The 19,464-nt window shown below is 38.6% G+C and overlaps 1 protein-coding gene across 1 annotated transcript in view; it reads right to left on the bottom strand.

Annotated features, from left to right (window-relative positions):
- The window catches only part of Mast2 (microtubule associated serine/threonine kinase 2), a 129,962-nt gene that overhangs the window by 99,425 nt on the left and 11,073 nt on the right, over positions 1-19,464 (bottom strand). Inside the window, 2 exon segments of the mRNA XM_048443944.3 lie at positions 3,269-3,411; positions 11,246-11,381. Of these exon segments, the coding sequence (XP_048299901.3) occupies positions 3,269-3,411; positions 11,246-11,381 (279 nt within the window).

Raw genomic sequence — 19,464 nt, 5'->3', positions numbered from 1 at the left:
AACAGATATGAAGATCAAAGGAACTGATATCAATCCACCTTGGATATGAATCCACATGCCTACAAACAGCAGATTTTTTACAAAGAAGCAAAATTGTGAAATGGAAAAGAAGAATATTTAACCTGTTTGTTTATTTTTAATTGTCCTAAAGCCGTAGTTTTTTGAGGCTACCTTTTTTTAAACCTGCCTTTTAGCTTTTAGCTGAAGTTGGGCCACATGGCAGGGGGTAGGACACAGACTCCCTCTGTCTCCCAGTCTGCCATCACAAGCTCTGGTGGGCATAGCTGCACCAATTTTTAACTATCTTTTTTATTTTAACTTGTTATCATAAAATTAAGAGAATTCCTGAATCCTCTCCTCTTTCTATTAGCTGACTCTGGGCTACTGACTGTGTGGAGTTAAATTTGTTCTCTAAACTTACTCCTGCTTGCCTTCTACCCACAGGTGGGTTAGATTTAACTGGCTACTACGCCTGCACATGCGCCTCAATCTCAGCAGTAATCCCTAGATTACTAATCCCTAGGTGATTCTTGGGCCAAAAGCCATATTCCCTTCACTTTTTTAAAACCCGTTTAGCAAGCAATAAAAGTTGCATTTCTGCGACTATCAAGCTTACAGACTCTAAATATCTTGTCTTTGTTTTTGCTTCATTCTAACTTCCTTTAGCTATCAACATATAACTGAATACTTTTTTTTATCCCACATATATATTACAAAGTTTTACTCCCAATTTAAATTTTGTCCTTTTTCTCTATACTTTTTTAAATTTTATTCTCTGTTTTTGAGCGCTCCTATCATGTATCCATCTGTGGTTCAATTTTCTCTCACAGGTTCCTCACATTCTCCTCCATACGTCTGGTCACTTCTTCCATGTTTTGGGGGGTTCGCAATCAGCCCCACATTGGGCGCCATTATGTCCTGGTCCGATAGCAGCCTGGAAAATGGGTTATCTCTCTGGACCAGCGTGGAAGCACAGGAATAAAGACACAACTCACATGGCTTTATCGAGAGGGAGATTCTCAGTGATCCCTCATGATATCCTGAGTTCACATCCTGAAAATATTCCTCTCGTTTATCCTCCAAACAGCCTTATATATCAAAACATAAACCGAGGGGAAAATTCATTAGCGTTCTGTTTCCTAGGTAGCCAGGTAAATGGCTTTTAGTTACGTCCACATCTACCTATGCCTGCTGTCACATCTTCCTGCTCTGTATACTAGCTCTGTCACATAGGCCTGAATTAGCATCTCTATTACGGCACCCTCCAAATTACAAAGGAGCATAACAACATCCTGAACCTTTGTTGGAGTAGCAACAGCCTGTCTGGAAGGCTATCTCTGGTGCAAACTATGGCTTGAGAGCCTGGCTGCCATACCATATAGAAATATGGGCCTACATGACTCTAACGAATTCTCGTTTAGATTTTTTCAAATATATAAAAGCCAGAGCAGGAAGAACACTGAAATACATTTCAATATGCAATAGGAAAGCAGGAAGATTTTCACACAAACTAGTAAATGTGCCACCAAACATAATTTCCAACTGGAAATTTTTAAGCATTGGAATGAAAAAGGCTAGCCTGAAGTACAGTAGGTAAGTAAATAACTAAGGAAAGAAAAGCACCAGAGAAAATAAAAGGCAGAGTGCTAGGAGAAAATAATTAACTCTTCCCTTAAGGCTTCTACATGGGTCTGATTACAAAATCTCTCAGTGATATTAAAATCAGAGAACTGTTCAAACTCTTTCTATAAAATGCCACATATTGGGCTATAGAGATGGCTCAGCAGCTAAGGAGCACCTGTGGCTCTTGTAGAGGACAGCCTGGGTTCAGTTCCCAGAACCAACATAGTGATTTACAACCATCTATAATTCTAATTCCAGGGGATCCAAAATCCTCTTCTGATTTCACTGAGTACCAGGCACACATGTTGTACCATACCTATACATAGCTATACATGCAAACATTTATACACCTAAAATAAAAACATCTAAAAATAAAAAATTCTAAATGCTATATATTTACATATAACCCAGCCACATTCCCCTATATACTTTAAATAAGCATTAGTTTACAATATCTATCGTACTATTAATGCTATGTAATTGCTTATTATTGTATTGTCTGTAAAATAAAAACAAAAAATGTCTAAAATATAAAGCACAGATAAAACAATCAAAGCAAATGGTCAGATAAGAACTGGGTGTGCCTACAGCTCATCACTTCACTCAAATGGGTTTAGAATAGTGTACTTAGCAAATTCAAGTTTAACATCTTAAAATTTTTCTGAAGTATTTTTTACCCTATTTTCAATTAGCAGGACTCAAAACTCTTAAATTCAGAGAGGCAACTATAACAAGAATCAAGTCACGTAAAAAATAAAATAGTGATAAAAAGTACTCAGTTTTTAAAATGGGCAAAGAATTGAGACATTTCTTCAAAGATATACAATGTCCAATTACACATAAAAGATGATCAACATTGTTAGTTATTACAGAGATGAGATTCAAAAGATCAAAAACAACATTTACCTGAATTATTAAAGTCAAAATGATAGCCAAAAATGAAAAGAATGTAAAGAAACCAAAATTCCTCAAATGATTAAATATAGTTATCATATAAGCAGTAATTCCATGCCTATATGTATAGGTACACACACACACATTCTCTCTCCCAGGCAAATAAAAACAAATGTTCACATGAAAGTCATTACATCAACTTCCTAACAACATTATTCATAGTTACCAAAAGGTAGAAGCAGACCAAGTATCCAGCAAATGATAAATACACAAAATGATATAACTATACAAAAGAATTTAAGAAATAAGAATTAAATACTGCACATTCAATATGAATAACACTTAAAAGCCATTTGAAACAGGGAAAAAAAATATCAATCATAAAGGCCACATATCAGCCCAGAGGTGGTAGCGCACACTTGTAAACCCAGTACGCAGGAGGCAGAGGCAGGAGGATTTGTCTGAGTATAGGGCCAATCTGATCTACAGGCAGAGTTCAGGGTTACACAGAGAAACAATATCTTCAAAAACCAAAAGTTGTAATCATACTCAATTATTTTCTTGATAATAAGTAAGCAGTACAAGTTACAAAGTAAGAGATCAGAATATATTTAATAAAAATTCAATCTTATTAACTTGGAAAGGTTAGTAAAATCCTAAAAATGAAAACAGAACATATAACAATGTGATAAATGAGGACCAAGGATTCATTCCTAGAAGAACCCCAAATCTTTACTGAATAAACACTTACCAAACCAGCAGTAAGAGAAGGTGCAGACTGTCCAAGGGATTGATTTCTCATTCGAACCAGATTTGATGCTTCTCCTGTAGACTGCCAAGTTACCTGTCCCACACTGCTGTGTACACTGCTGGACAAAGGGAGCAGCTGCTTACCTTCAAACACAAGGCAGAAAACATTCATGTAATTTTATGGTTTTAAATGAATTAAAAAATGCAAATACAATCTTGCCAAGTGGACAAAAAATTTTGACACAAACCAAGACAGGTTCTTCCTTATCCATTCAGAATCTGAAAGGGCTAAATGTATTGATGAGAACTGCAAGTAGGATACTGAAGCAAGTGGAGTAAACTCAGTTCTCAGTAACATTTAACCACCACACGTAACATTTAACCACCACACTAACCTCACATCTGAACCCTTAATCTAGCAGTCTTAAGAGTTTTCTAAGTACTTCTAACTTCCCTACTCAAGTGCAATGAGTGATGCAGAAATACTGTTCAAAACAAGCCTGAGCTGGGTGTTAATGGTACACACAGAAGCAAGCAGATCTCTGTGAGTTTGAGGCTAGCCTGGTCTACAAAGTGAATTACAGGACAGCCAGGGCTACACAAAAGGAAAAAAGAAATAAATGAAAGCCTGAGTCTTGTAATTTCAAACGGCAAATAATGATCTATACTGTTCTTACCAGATTCCATGAGCTCAGTCTAGGTTTACCAACTACATCAATTGTACTGAAATATACGTCAAAATAGACAGTAATGTGGAGAAAAGAATTCAAGCCCAATTTGGAATACACAGTAAGTGTCAAGCCAGTCAGAAGAAAACCATCTTCGGAAGTAGGAAGGACAAATAAATGAAAGTCACCTATGAAGACTTAGCACCCAGAAGTGCAATGATTTTGCAGCTGATATACCAGTCTCATTTCCCCCTTTTCTTCATATCCTTCATATTGTTGCTATCCAAAATCAATGCGACTGTATTATTTATTTCCTTTAAAAGACATCCAATGACTTCCCAATGTTTAAAGAATTAAGTCAATTTTTTTATTATTCTAAAAAGAACTCCAAAATTCAGGTATCTTCTGGCCTCAATTCCTCTTCCTCATAATCTTCTCTCATTCAACTACATTGCTATGTCTTGCACTTTCCATTGGCTTTATCTTGATTGCTCAATTCACTTGAAATCTCTCCCTGCACCTGGCAAAATCGTATTTATTCAAAGTTTTCTTTTCTTTTCTTTTTTACAAACAAAATATGATGCCAATTCATTTGAATAGCAACCTGGTAAAAGCACATAAATTAAAGTTCAGAAGAAAAGATTCAGAACAACTACAGTGTCTGGCATGATGACATATATAGCTGTAATCCCAGCACTCAGGGTGAGAAGGCAGAACAACTGACTGAGGCCAACCTGGGCTAACAGTGAGTTTGGAAGACAGTGTAAGCTACACAGCAAAGTCCAGTACAAAACAAACATCACAAACAAAACAAAAGCACAATTTAAAAAGAATGACTTCATTGTTTAATACTCACTCCCCGTCCACCCCACCCCTACCCCCACCAAGATAGGGTCTCTCAGTGTAGCCCTGGTGGTGCTAGAAGTTGTTCTATAGGCCAGGCTGGCCTTGAACTCAGAGATTAGTCACCACTGCCCTCCTGAGTGCTGGGATTAAAAGTGTGTACCACCACCCGGCATTATGCTCAACCTTTTTACAATTAGTCTGTTTTAGTTTTTTAAAACAAATATATTAAGAACTAATTATCTTTCTTGCCTCTTGTCAAACATCTTTTCCTAAAATGTGTTTTCATAAAGTCTTTGATAAAAAATAACAATAAAGTTAAGAACATGGCTGAATGGTAGAGTGCTTCCTTAGTTATCTGTGAGGCTTTGGCTTAACATCTAACATTAGAAACAGGATTCTCCTCAAAATGTCCAAATGGGGATACTGTCTCGAGAAAGAGGGGTGCTAGATAAGCAATGTGGTTCATGCCTATAATCTCAGCACTCAAGAGGCTAAAAGACTGTAGGATCAAAAATTGAAGGGTATCTATCCTAGGTTATATATAAGGGAGATCCTATCTCACCATTAAAAGTGGGGAAGGAAACGAAGGAGAAGGAAAGAAAAGGGGAAAACAAGGGAGAGGAGGAAGGCCTGGCCAAAAGAGAGGTTTATACAAATTCAGGGGGGAAAAAAAAGAACATTTGGGTACATACCAGTAAGGGCTTGAAACTTAAGCATCAAAAACTGTCAAGAATTTGAACAAAATAAATACATAAAATGAAAGGGAAAATATGAACAAACAAAACTAGCTCTCCAGTAGAACAAGTAACACCCCATAAATGGAAAGCTCTGCTCAGTAAAGCATAGCAGAGTGACAGGTAGAGTATCGTTCACATCTAAAGTGGCTAGCACATATAAGCAAGACACTGGGTTAGATCCCCTCCAAAAAAAAAAACAAAAATGAGCACGTCTTGATCTCTCTCCTTCAGAAACTACGTTAAAAAAAAAAAGAATGAATAAAATATCAAAGACTGAAAGATATTAACTATAAAGGGACAAAATGATTATGGTAAGAACTAGCTAAATATAGCTCGGAGATACAGTATTTAAATAACATGAATAAAGCCCTGGCTTTAACTTACGGCATAGTCCCCTACTCCACAACAGAAAAAAAATAAACAAACATATAAGCAAATGAATAAACAGTAATAAATAAATTCATAAACAATAAATAAGGAGAGAAATTAAAAGTCTATAGGTAGAACATTACTAAAAAAAAACAGGAAAACAAAGATGTAAGCTATAAGCATAAAGAAAGCTGCATTAAGAAAAGTATCACTTAGCCAAGCATGGCATTGCACACTTTTAATCCCAGCACTCAAGAGGCAGAGGCAGGTGGATCTCTGTGAGGTCAAGGCCAGCCTGGTCTACAGAGTGAGTTCCAAGACAACAAGGCTATTACATAGAGAAGCCCTGTCTAAAAGTATCAGCTTGAGTAGCAAAATTTTAGGTAACTGCAATACTGACAAGTGAAAACACCTTACATGGTAACACAGACCTTTAACTCAAACACCTGGGAAGCAGAAGCAAACACAGCTATCTCCGTAAATTCTGAGGCAATCCTGGTCTACACAGCAAGTCCCAGGCCAGCCAAGGATATACAGTGAGACACTCTCTCAAAAAACAAAACAGCTGAGGCTATGGTGACACACACCTTTAATACCAGCAGTCGGAAGCAGAAGCAGGTAGATCTCTGTGAGTTGGCGTCTAGACTGGTCTAAAGAGCAAGTTCCAGGATAGCGAAATCTACACAACTCTGGCTCGAAAACACACACACACACACACACACACACACACACATACACACACACAAGATAAAGAGACAGACAGAGAGAGACAGAGAGAAGAAAACACCTAAGACATAAAGCAAGATACAAGGCTGAGAGAATGGAGAGATGGCTCAGCAGTTAACAACACAGTTCAATTTCCAAAAGCCACATGGTGGATAACAAACATTTGAAATTCAATTCCAAGGGTGTCCCACACACTCTTCTGGCCTCCATTGTGCATAGACATACCTAACAGTCAATACACTCAAAATAAAATAAATAAATCTTAAAAAAAAAAAAAGATGTGGTAGTCCTATCCCAGTCACAGAAGAAGCAAGATGTGACTGCCTCGTTGAAAAAGGTACTGAGTCCTTTGAATAACACAGATAAGAATAATGGGCTAATATAAATTTTAAGAGTTAATAAAAAGCCTGAGCTAGGGCTGGAGAGATGGCTCAGAGGTTAAGAGCATTGCCTGCTCTTCCAAAGGTCCTGAGTTCAATTCCCAGCAACCACATGGTGGCTCACAACCATCTGTAATGGGGTCTGGTGCCCTCTTCTGGCCTGCGGGCATGCATACAGAAAGAATATTGTATACATAATAAATTAATAAATATTTAAAAAAAAAAAGAAGCCTGAGCTAATGAGTAAGGCAGGCTGGAGAGATGGCTCAGAGATTAAGAGCACTGACTGCTCTTCCAGAGGTACTGAGTACAATTCCCAGCAACCACATAGTGGCTCACACCCATCTACAATGAGATCTTGTGCCCTCTTCGGGCAGGTAGGCAGAACACTGCATACATAATAAATTAAAAATAAAATTAAAAATTTAAAACAAAAGATGTAAGGCTAAAATCAAGTTATCCAAAAATGACACAGACAGACCAGGCGGTGGTGGCACATGGCTTTAATACCAGCACTCAAGAGGCAAAGACAAAAGACAGGTGGATCTCTGAGTTCGAGTCAGCCTCGTCTACAAAGCAAATTCCAAGACAGCATGAGCTACACAAAGAAATCCTGTCTCAAAAAGTAAAAATAAATAAATAAATAAATAAATAAATAAATAAATAATCCACAAATAGACTGGTCAAACAATTAATGTTCACATTTTAGAACTCTCTATCACACAGAATGTAATCAATTTAGCACTGCAAAGCATAACAAAGTTAAGGAACTAAAGAGATAGCAAGTTAAGAGAACTTGCTTCTCTTGTAAAGAACCCAAATTTGACTTATTGTGGTATTATTATTTGTATTTTAATAAATAAATTTTGCCCAAAGACCAGAGACAAAGTTAAAGTCACTAGAGGTCAGGTAATGGTGACACATACTTTTAATCCCAGAATTTGAGAAACAGAGTCAGATGAATCTCTATGAGTTCAAGGTAAACCTGGGCTACACAAGATCAATGCAGAAACAAATTCAGGTGGTGGTGGCTCACACCTTTAGTCCCAGCACTAGAGTGAATATAAAGTGAGAGGAGACATTTAGCCTGCTTAGTTTGCCTCAATTTCTTTTTTTTTTTCTGTTTTCCTCCCATTTATTTATTTTTTATTATGTATACAGTACTCTGCCTGCATGTATCCCTGCAGGCCAGAAGAGGGCACCAGGTCTCATTACAGATGGTTGTGAGCCACCATGTGGTTGCTGGGAATTGAACTCAGGATCTTTAGAAGAGCAGGCAGAGCTCTTAACCTCTGAGCCATCTCTCCAGCCCGTTTGCCTCAATTTCTGTCTGCTTAGCTTAAACCTCAATTTCTGTCTCTGGGTTTTATGATTTGTGCTACATTGATTCCCAACACTTGTAAAGCAGATCACAACTAACTATAACTCTGATTCCAGGGGACCCAACACCCTCGTCTGACCTCCTTGGAGATCAGGCACACAAGTGGTAAACAAAAATACATGCAAGGAAAACATTCACACATATAAAATAAAAGTTTTAAACCTAAAGAAAAAAAAATTTCCAAGCCCAGTATGGTGGTGAACTCCTATAATCCCAGCACTTGAGAGACAAAGGCAGGTGGATCTTTGTGAGTCTTTTGTAGCCCTAGTCTACAGAGTGAGTTTCAGGCTAGCCAGGGATACATAGACAGGGATACACACCCTGTCACAATACATACATACATACATACATACATATATACATGAATAAAATACATAAAATAAAAAAATAAAAAAGGTGTAGCACTAATAATAAAAACCCAGAGACATTTGGGGTTCAAGCTGAAGATGAGAAAAGCAAAGCAGTCAACCGCTAGAGAAGTCTTATCTCTACCAAGGCTGGGCAACTGCAGACTGAGCCCTGAGCCTCAGTCTCCTCTTGTCTTATATTTCCCTTTAGTGATAGGATTAAAGGCATGTGACTTCCTAGTACTGGGATTAAAGGTATGAGCCACCATCATCTGTATCTGTTTCTGCACTGGTCTTGTGTAGCCCAAGGTGGCCTTGAACTCCACCAGAGGTAGAAATCCATCTGCTTCTGTCTTCCAAATCTTGGGATCAAAGGTGTGTGACCACAACTGCCTGGCCTCTAATGGCTTAGTTTTACCCTTTGATTTTCAGGCAAGTTTTATTTATTAAAACATAAATAAAATATCACTATAAAAAGGGGCTGGAGAGATAATTCAGTGACTAATACTGCTTGCTGCTCTTCCAGAGAACCAGAATTTGATTCTCTTCCTGGCACCTACTTAGCCAATTCGGACCCTCTTTAACTCCACTCCCAGAGGATTCTTCTCTCTTCTCAGAAGAGGTGAGGATTCCCACACCTCTTCTGGCCTCCTCTGGCAACAGGGATGCATATGGTGCACAGACATATATTCAGGCGAAATATTCACACACATAAAATAATAAAACAAACATTTTTTTAAAAGAAATTTAACCACTTAAATTTTAAAATAAAACTGAAAGGCTTAGGCATGGTAGCTCAGACCTTTACTTTCAGCACTCATAGGGGAGGATCTATAAGTTCCAGACTAGCCTGAAATAAAAATTGTACGTGTACACAAATACATATGTATATGAGGCAAGCATGTATGTGAAGAACAGAGGACAACCTTGCGTGTCTTTCCTCATGTACCATCATCCACCGGAATTTGTGTGTGAGAGAGGCAAAGTCTCTCAGTGGCCTGGAGTTCACCAAGCACGTAGGTTGTGCATTTGACAATTCAGAAACTCCAGGAGCCTCCACAGGACTGGGATTCTAAGTGATGCCACCATACATGGCCTAGCCAACTTAGTTATCCCACCAGCCTCTACAGTTTTCTTTTTTTAACATTTTTAAAATTTATTTAAATTATGAGTATGAGTGCTTTGCCTTCGTGTATGCGTATGCATACCTGGTGCCTACAGCAGCCAGAAGAGTCAAATATATCCCTAGAACTGGAGCTACAGAAGGCCACGAGGTGGCCGAGATCAAACAGTACTCATAACTTCTGAACCATCTATCCAGCCCATTTTATTTTGCTTTGATTTCCTTTTTTTTAATTAATTTATTTAGTTAGTTACGGTTTTTCAAGACAGTGTTTCTCCATGTAGCTCTGACTATCTTGGAACTCACTCTGTAGACCAGGCTGGCCTCACCACCTGCTTCTACCTCCCAAGTACTAACTAGGATTAAAAGTGTACACGACCACAGTCTAGCTTTTTGTTTTAATTCTTAACTCAAACTCTATTTATAGGGCTACTGAAATGCCTCAAGAAGTACAGGGACTTCCAGAACAGCATGGCAGAGAACTAATTTCTAAAAGTTGTCCTCTAATCTCCACATGCACACCATGGCATACACCACACACATATACAAATCAGTTCTTTTTTAAAGTTCAATTTATCCACCTGTTCATAAAAGATGAGCAGAGTTCTATGAAAAAAGAGCAGAAGGAACACAATGAAAATGGCAGCACAGTAAGGCAGTAAGGCCAAGGGGAATAATACCACTGAAAGGGAACTGAGAAAAAGAATTGAGAACTGTTTACTGTTGGGAAAGGAGTACAACAGGACATTTTCTTCTCTACCTATCTTCTCTACTGGCCATACACCTTTTTTTCATAGTCTATTGATTGATTAAAATTATACTGTATCTAAACTATTTTCCACCTGAACCAAGACTTTTTTTATAATTTTGTACCTTGGATTTTATAAATGTCTTTTCTTTGGAGGAGGCAGAAAGGCAATTAAGCAAGTATGGAATTTTACTAGGGTTATAGCTCAGTGGCAAAACATAAACAAGGCCCTGGATTTTTTTCAGCACAGCCGGGGGATAGGTGTAGGGGTGGAGGTGGAAAACTGGGTAGTGAGGCTGGGAAGGATGTGAATCTACAAGTTATAAAAGGAGAAAAAAGTCATACTGAAGTAGCCAGGAGTACTAGTTAGTCAACTGATGTTCAGGTGGCTAGCATTCAGAGAATCTATAAAATAGCAGAAAGAAATAACGGCATTCTATACAATAATATAAAAGAAGAGGCTCTCAAGATGCTAAGGCAATTGATGTATCATTAAATACTAACAACAGTCCCACAATTATGCCTCATGCCCCCTTTTCAGTGCTGGAGGCTGGAGACTGAAGCCAGGGTCTACGCACACTAAGCACACTGTCTACCACACACTAACACATGCATTTCCCACATTTCATTAAAAGATCAAGTCTGGTATTTACCTGACAGGCTTCCTCTCCGTAATTTACAGTCATCCTGACTAAGTTGTCGATGGAGTTTAGCTTTTCCAGTAGGTGAAAATATGTCAGGATTACTAAGCTTCCTGAAGAGCAGGGGACTAAGTCCAGTAACCACATCCTTCAACGAAAAAAGGAATAAACATGAAACCTTAGTATCTTTTCTAAAGAACTTTATATTAAACACCTATACAACATTAATTCTAATAAAAAAAAAAGTACCATTAGAGCTGGAGAGAAGGCTCATTAGCTGAGAAATTAGCTGCTTTCCCACAGGACAGGAATTTAATTCTCAGAATCCAAAAGGCATTTTACAACCATCTCTAACTCCAATCCCAAAGATATCCTCTTCTAGTCTCAATAGGCACTGCATACACATGGTATACAGATATACATTTAGGCAAAATATCCATGCATATAAAATACCAATTTTCAGCACTTGGGAGATAGAGGCAGACAGATCTCTGTGAGTATGAGACCAACCTGGTAGGCAAACTGAATTCCAGGACAGCCAATGCTACACAGAGAAGCTCTGTCTCCAAAAAAAAAAAAAAAAAAAGGAACAAATTTAAAAAAAAAAAACATTTATTCAGTTACTAGAGGGGACATGCATATGGCACAGTACAAGTATAGAGGTCAGAAGACAACTTTCAGGAATCCATTTTCTCTTTCCATTGTGTGGGTACAAAAATTAGAACTTGGTCATTGGGCTTGGCAGCAAGTATCTTTACTTGCAGATTCCTCTTGTTGGCTCAAAAAGTACTGCAATAAACACTGATGTACAAATACCTCTGATAGATTAACTTGAAATCTTTTAGGTAAATACCCAGGAGTGATACAGCTGCATCAGAAACATATTTCTTTTTTTTAAGATTTATTTATTTATTATGTATACAGCATTCTGTCTGGATATATGCCTACAGGCCAGAAGAAGGAGCCAGATCTCATTATAGATGGTTGTGAGCCATCGTGTGGCCGCTGGGAATTGAACTCAGGACCTCTGGAAGAGCAGCCAGTGCTCTTAACCTCTGAGCCATCTCTCCAGCCCCAGAAACATATTTCTTATATATAACTTACTGTGCTATTCGAGGACATGAACTATTAACTATGAAATGCCAAAGGGAACAGTGAAAAAATCAGATCAGAAGATGATTTAGGACATTTTGATAAAATGAGCGCAATTCTGTTTAAATATTTCTTTCTATTCTCTCTCTCATCACCACTTCTATCATGAGATACATAGCAATAAGTGCCCTTACAAGACAAATCAGCCAGCACTTTGAGCTCAGACACCCCAGGCTCCAGAACTGTTAAAATTTATTTATATTAGCCAGGCAATGGTGACACATGCCTTTAATTCCAGCACTAAGGAGGCAGAGACAGAAGGATCTCTATGAGTTCAATGTCAGCCTACTCTACAAAGTGAGTTTCTGAACATCCAGACTGTTACAAAGAGAAACCCTGTCTGGAAAAAACAAAAAGCATTTATATTGTTTTTAAGTTAACTGGTTTATGCTGTGAGATAATGTTCTTATACAATGTAAAGATTCGTTACTCATATTGGTTTAATAAAATGCTCATTGGCCAGAAGTCAGGCAGGAAGTATAGGCATGGCGAACAAAGAATTCTGGGAAGAAGAAAGGCAGAGAGAGTTGCAGTCATCAGCCAGATGTTCAGGAAGCAAGATGAGAATGCCTCACGCAGTAACTGTACCAAGCCACGTGGCTAAACATAAGAATTACAGGTTAAGTTGTAAGAGCTAGTTAATAATAAGCTTGAGCTAACAGCCCAAACAGTTTATAATTAATATAAGCCTCTGTGTGTTTCTTTGGGACTGAACAGCTGCGGGACCAGGCAGGACAGAAACTTCTGTCTACAGGTTTAAAGTATTTTATGATAGCAAACCAAATACACTAAAACAAAAGGTTTGGGGATATAGAATAATGCCTCAGTTAAGAACAGTTACTGTTCTTGCAGAGGACTTGGGTTCAGTTCCCAGAACTTACATGGAAGACTGAAGAGGCACACCAATGCCACAGTGAACATGTGTAGGTCAAAGAAAAACGTGTAGGACTCAGTTCTCTCCTTCCACAACAGGAGTCCCAGGAAGCAAACTCAGACCATCAAGTGTGGCAGCAAGTACCTTTACCCATAAGGCAGCTCAAGAATGTTATCTGATTTTAAGATTATCTGTTTTCAGAGTATTAGGCTTATTTGCTTGCTTTCAGAACTTTTGGTTTGTTCATCTGCTAATCTTTGTCTTCTGCCACTGCTCTAGCACCTAATTTTGCATTTTTCTGCAAATTATGTTTACTACAATATTTCTTGGTTGAGGAGTTTTTTGAGTACCTGATTATAAGGATGCTGAAAAGACACTTGCCCCATTGATCCCAACAGGGTGAAGGTAACAAGGAGGAACACCTCCATAAGGTGTTATTGCCTCACATCAAAACCAAATAAAACATACCCCACTATTCAACGGATGGGAGAAACTTTATTGGCTCAGCCAAAAAGATACACATAGGGTTAATTAATGTAGTGTCTTGAGCCTTCTCATGTTCCCAGAACTGAGCAGGACAAGCCCATGTTTCAGTAGTAGGAAGCAACCCTAGGGATCAAGAAATGAGAGCCATTCTAAAAGGCAGCACATAAATTTCATCCAACACAGAGATCTCAAGTCAGTATAGAAAAGCTAACAACCTTCGTAAGTACAAAACAGAGGAAGAGAAAATTATTGGGAAAAAATATGCCAGTTGATACACCAGCTGATTTCCTATACGATAACTGTATTGATTTGAGTTGCAAAAATTTGAGTTGCAAAAAAAAAGTTGAGAAGAAAAAAAAAAAACAGAATAATCTGGGAAACACTGATATTCCTGAGCTGGGTTTTTTGGAGTTTTTCATGTGGGAAACCCTTCTGAATGCTGTGAATGTCTTATTATCATTGGTTAATAAAGAAGCTAATTTGGCCAATAGCCAGGCAAAATAGAGCCACACAGGAAGACCAAACAAAGATACAGGGAAAAAGAAAGCAGAGTCAGGGAGACACCATAAAGCTATTGAAGGAGTAAGATGCCAGAACACTACCAGTAAGTGACAGCCACGAGGAAATACACATAACTAGTAAGAAACTAGTAAAAATTAGGAAGCAAGATGTGAGTAACGAGTCACGAGCCTTGTGGTAAAACATAAAATAATAAAAAATGGGTTAATTTAAGTTGTAAGAGCTAGGTAATAATAGCCTGAGTTAATAGGCCAAACAGCTTCTAATTAGTATAGGTTTCTGTGTGATTACTCAGGACTGGACTACAGGGAAATGAAAACATTACCTCCCAGTTACAGATTTCTATTCCTGCTGCTATTTGTTATCACACATAGGCAATAGACTTTAATTCAAAAGCATCTAAAAAATCATGAAGCTGGTAATTTACAAAAATAGCCTTTTGCTTAGATTTTCTGTACTTTATTTCTATTTTATTATTTTATTTATTTATTTTATTATTATTTAATAATATTTTATTTCTATTTTGTGCACACTGATGTATTGCTTATATGTATGTATGTGTGGAGGATACTGGAGCCCATGGAACCGGAGTTACAGACAGTTGTGAGCCTCCATGCGGTTGCTGGGAATATAACCCAGGTCCTCTGGAAAAGCAGCCAGTACTCTTAATCACTGAGCCCCAAGAGATTTTTAAATTTCTTCTAAGTTAAAAGATGTTAATACCTAGGAAGCCAGCTGTGGTGTAAAGGCATCTTCTCTTTAATTAGCTCTATAATGGAGATAGACTCAAGTCAGTATAACAAGCTACAGCTCTTATCTTACTTTTACTGGTTCTTCTGACCTCTCAGAGATAGCTAAAACTTTTCTACTTTATTCTTACTAAACACACTGATTTGCTGTAATTGCGTCATATATGTTCCTGATAACTGTTTTCATTTATTTGAAGCTTTTTTAATGCATCACCATGAGACTAAAATAGCATGGGCAGGGACTAGAAAGACAACTGAGTGGTAGTACTTGTCTAGATGGCTCAGCAGTTAAGAGCACTAGCTGCTCATCCAGAGAACTTGGGTTAGATTCCAGACACTCAACTTAGTAATTCAATCATCAATAACTGAAGTTGCTGGGAATCAGATGCCCTCTTCTGGCATTTTGGGCACCAGGCACACTCGTGGTGCACAGAAATACATGCAAGCAAATTCCCATACACATAAAACATTTTATTTATTTATTTATTTATTTATTTATTTTTGAGGCAGGGTTTCTTTGTGTAGCCCTGGCTGTCCTGGAACTCTTTTGGTAGGCCAGGCTGACCTCAAATTCAGAAATCTGCCTGTCTCTGCCTCTCAGAGCTGGAAATTAAATGTACAATCATGTCTGAATCTAAAAGAAAAATAAATTAAGAAACACTGTGAACAAAACTGCTGTACCCAGGGCTAGAAAGAGGACTCAGAGGTTATACTGTTCTTACAGAGGATCTGAGTTTGGTTCAAAGCACCAATATCAGACAGCTCACGACCGCCTGTAACTCTATAAGCTAATTCATTAGCATTGTGTTAAGTGAATATTATCACAATCTAACAAAAGATTATAATTAAGGCCTCTTGAGTGTAGAAGTAGACAAGATCTGCTGTACCAAAAGCTAAAGGGAAACAAGTTTTTTCAGATTTTCTATCAGGCTTGGGGAGCAAGGCCTTTTCTTGTATTCAAAATTGTTGTGACTCAGAATTCTGTGGGTACTTAAGAAATAAATGGAAACTAAAACTCTACAACTACACCGAGGTTGGAGATCCACAGCAGAGAATAGCTAGAAGTTGAGAAAACATGACTTTCCTTCCTCCTGAGCATCTACATAATGTTCTCAGCCCTCTAGCAGTTACACAAAGGCCTGTATATAACTGAGTCTGCAAGTAATACACTACTGAAAGTGACTATACTGGCCATCATCCAGTTTCCTCAGCTGACCTCTGCAAGAACCTGGACAGAGAATGGAAAAGTGTGTATTAGTCTAGGTCATTCTGAATGTATCTGTTACAGCAACCAGTGTTTCCTAACTAATATAAAGGCTGAAGCCTGAGCTAGAATAACAATGTCCCTTTCTTTTACTAGTCAAAGGCAGTAACTAAATATCCCAGGTTTACCTGAACAAAATCACATTAACATTCCTTTGAAATAACTATAAAAACTATTACCAACTATATCTAAATGCTCTACTTCATAAATCATTCCTAAATACCTAGCAGAAAGCCTAACAATACTAGAAAGTAGCTCTACATTGGTGAAACACAGGCAGAGGTACTACGCAGTGAATTAATCTCCACTCAATTAAGTATTAAAGGATTTTGCAACAGCTCAATTTCTTCCTAAGTGAGCACCGCTAATACTATAGTATGTCACAGCTGAGAGACTACCTCAGAATTTAGAAATGAGGGCCTCTAGAGCTTTGATCTTAATTACATTCTCAAACCAAGGGAGACATATCCCATTCTAAGACAATTTCATTTTCTTTTCTTTTTTTTTTGGGGGGGGGCCGCTGTTTTTTTTTGAGACAGGCTTTCTCTGTGTAGCCCTGGCTGTCCTGGAACTCACTCTGCAGACCAGGCTGCCCTAAAACTCAGAAGTCTTACTGCCTTTACATCCCTGAGTACTGGAATCAAAGGTATGCACCACTATCACCCAGAGTAAACTTTCAACAATTGGTTCTCTCTTTCCTTTTCTTTGAGGCAGAGTTTCTAGGGAGAGAGACCTTTTTTATTTTTTTTAAATTTATTTATTTATTTTGGTTTTTTTCGAGACAGGGTTTCTCTATAGCTTTGGAGCCTGTCCTAGAACTAGCCCTTGCAGACCAGGCTGGCCTAGAACTCACAGAGATCTGCCTCTTTAAGGCAGGGTCTCTCTTAACTGTTTCTGCTGAATTTCATACTTCAAGCTAGACAGATGAGCTTCTGGATGATTATATTTCTACCTCCCACCCTGCCCACTGTAGTGCTTCAACTACAGATATTCATTTTACACTGGTTCCAGGTATCTAACTTGTGGAGGCCCGGAAATGTGAGCCTATTTCCACACTGGCCAAACGTCAGAGTTTGGAACCCTAGTTCCTCTACCTCAAACAAAGGTCTCACGTCCATATTAATCAGATGGTTCTGCACTCTCAAGGTTATTGCCACTCAAAATATGACCATATCAATAGAAGATATAAAATCAAAAAGAGGGATGGAAAGATGGTTCAGCCATTAAAAATTAAAAAACATTGGCTTCTATTACAAAAGACCCAGGTTCAATTCCCAGCACCCACATGGCAGCTCACAACTGTCTGTAAATCCAGTTCCAGAGGATCCAACACCCTCACACAGACATGAAGGCAGACAAAACATCAATGCATAAAAAACAAAAATTGAAAATAGAAAGAGAAAAGGAAGTAGCCACAAGAATAATTTTGGAAAGGGTACTCCAGAAAGATTTTTTTGGGGGGGGGGTGTTGAAACAGGGTTTGTCTATGTAGCTTTAAAGTCTGTCCTGGAACTAACACTCTCTCTCTCTCTCTCTCTCTCTCTCTCTCTCTCTCTCTCTCTCTCGACCAGGTCAGCCTTAATTCCTAGAGATATATCCACCTGCCTCTGCCTCCCAAGTGCTGGGATTAAGGGCATGTGCAATCACTGTCCGGCCCAGAAAGGTTTCTTTAAGAAACATTATCTCAACAGACATGAACAAAATAAGAAAGCCAGTTATATATAACCAGCTGGAAAAGGGCATTTCAGGTACAGAAATCAAGTGGAAAAACTCCTAAAGTTATAATTTTGTAAAAATGTTCTCAAGTAGAAAAGAAATGCTTAATATACTTGGAGACCACCAAGGTCTAACTAGAACTAGTTAACACAAATGAAGAAATGAAGCCAAAGAAGGCCAAGAGCCAGATTACAGGAAGTCTTATAGGACAAAGTCATCAGCATTTTGGACTTTGATCTAAATTGTAATGGAAATAACCATAATATTTTTCAGTAGAAAAGTGACAAGTTCTTAATTAAGATTTTATAATGATTTGCTACATGCAAAATATCACAGAAGAAATAGACCAATAATGATAGAGATTAGAGAGAATGCTCAACAGTTAAGAGAACTGGTTGCTCTTCCAGAGAGGTCTCAGGTTCAATTCCCAGAACCACAAGGCAGCTCACACCTGTAACTCTGGTTCCAGGGGATCCGACACCCTCACACAGACATATATGCAGGCAAAATACCCATGCACATAAAAATAAAACACTGAAAATAAGTGAACAGAACTAGAAGATGAGTTAAGAGGTTTACAGTAACTTAAATGAAAGATAAGACAACTCTATAGTCTTGGGGGTGGGGGTTCAAAACTGGGTCTCTCTGTGCATATAGCCTTGGCTGTCATTGTACTCACTCTGTAGACTAGGTTAGCCTCAAACTCACGGAGATTCACCTGCCTCTCCCTCCCGAACGCTGAAATTAAAGGTATAGCCTTATAGAGTAATGATGGAAACAAGAAGGGCAGCTTCTTCAATCTGAATGTAGTAACTAACAGACATGTGAAATGAAAGATTAAGAACAGAATCATAGGGCCAACTGTTATGATCTGCTGGCCTGGTCTGTCACCTGTGTACCCTGTCCCTTTAAGAGACAAGTCCCACCCTCTCCAAACCCCACCCCTTCCAATGAGGGAAGCAGATGAATATCTCCCCTTCTCCAGCCTGTGCTTTCTCTCTCCCCAACCCTCAGCCCTCTCTGCCTCTCACTTCCTCCTTTTCCCCTTCCCCCTTTCCTTTTCCCTCCATAACCCACTAAATAAACTCTATACCCATAGTCTCTCTCTGCATGGCATATCTGTCTCTCTGCTGCGGTCTCCCACCTGCCAAGGCCTCAGGGGACTCACCGAGCCCCAGGTGGCCCACCACGGGTCCCTTGTGGAACTTGCTGCCCCTCATGGGACTACCACCCCTTGTGGGGCTGGCCCTCTCCCCCACCCCCCCCACCCCCGCTTATATCTTTAAAAAAGAATAACACCAACAGACTGACTCAGTGGGTAAAGGGCTTGTCATACAGCCTAATTCCTGAGTTCAATTTCAGAATCCACATAGGAGAATCAACTCCTTAAACTTGTCCTGTGACCTCCACATGTTATGCAGAGGTACAAGCATAGCCACACACATACAAAAGCACACAGTGAGGTGGTCTT

This window comes from Myodes glareolus, chromosome 3 (genome assembly GCF_982192425.1).
Source record: "Myodes glareolus chromosome 3, mMyoGla1.1, whole genome shotgun sequence".
NCBI classification, from domain to species: Eukaryota; Metazoa; Chordata; class Mammalia; order Rodentia; family Cricetidae; genus Myodes; species Myodes glareolus.
This window is presented reverse-complemented; position numbering and strand designations above follow the sequence as displayed.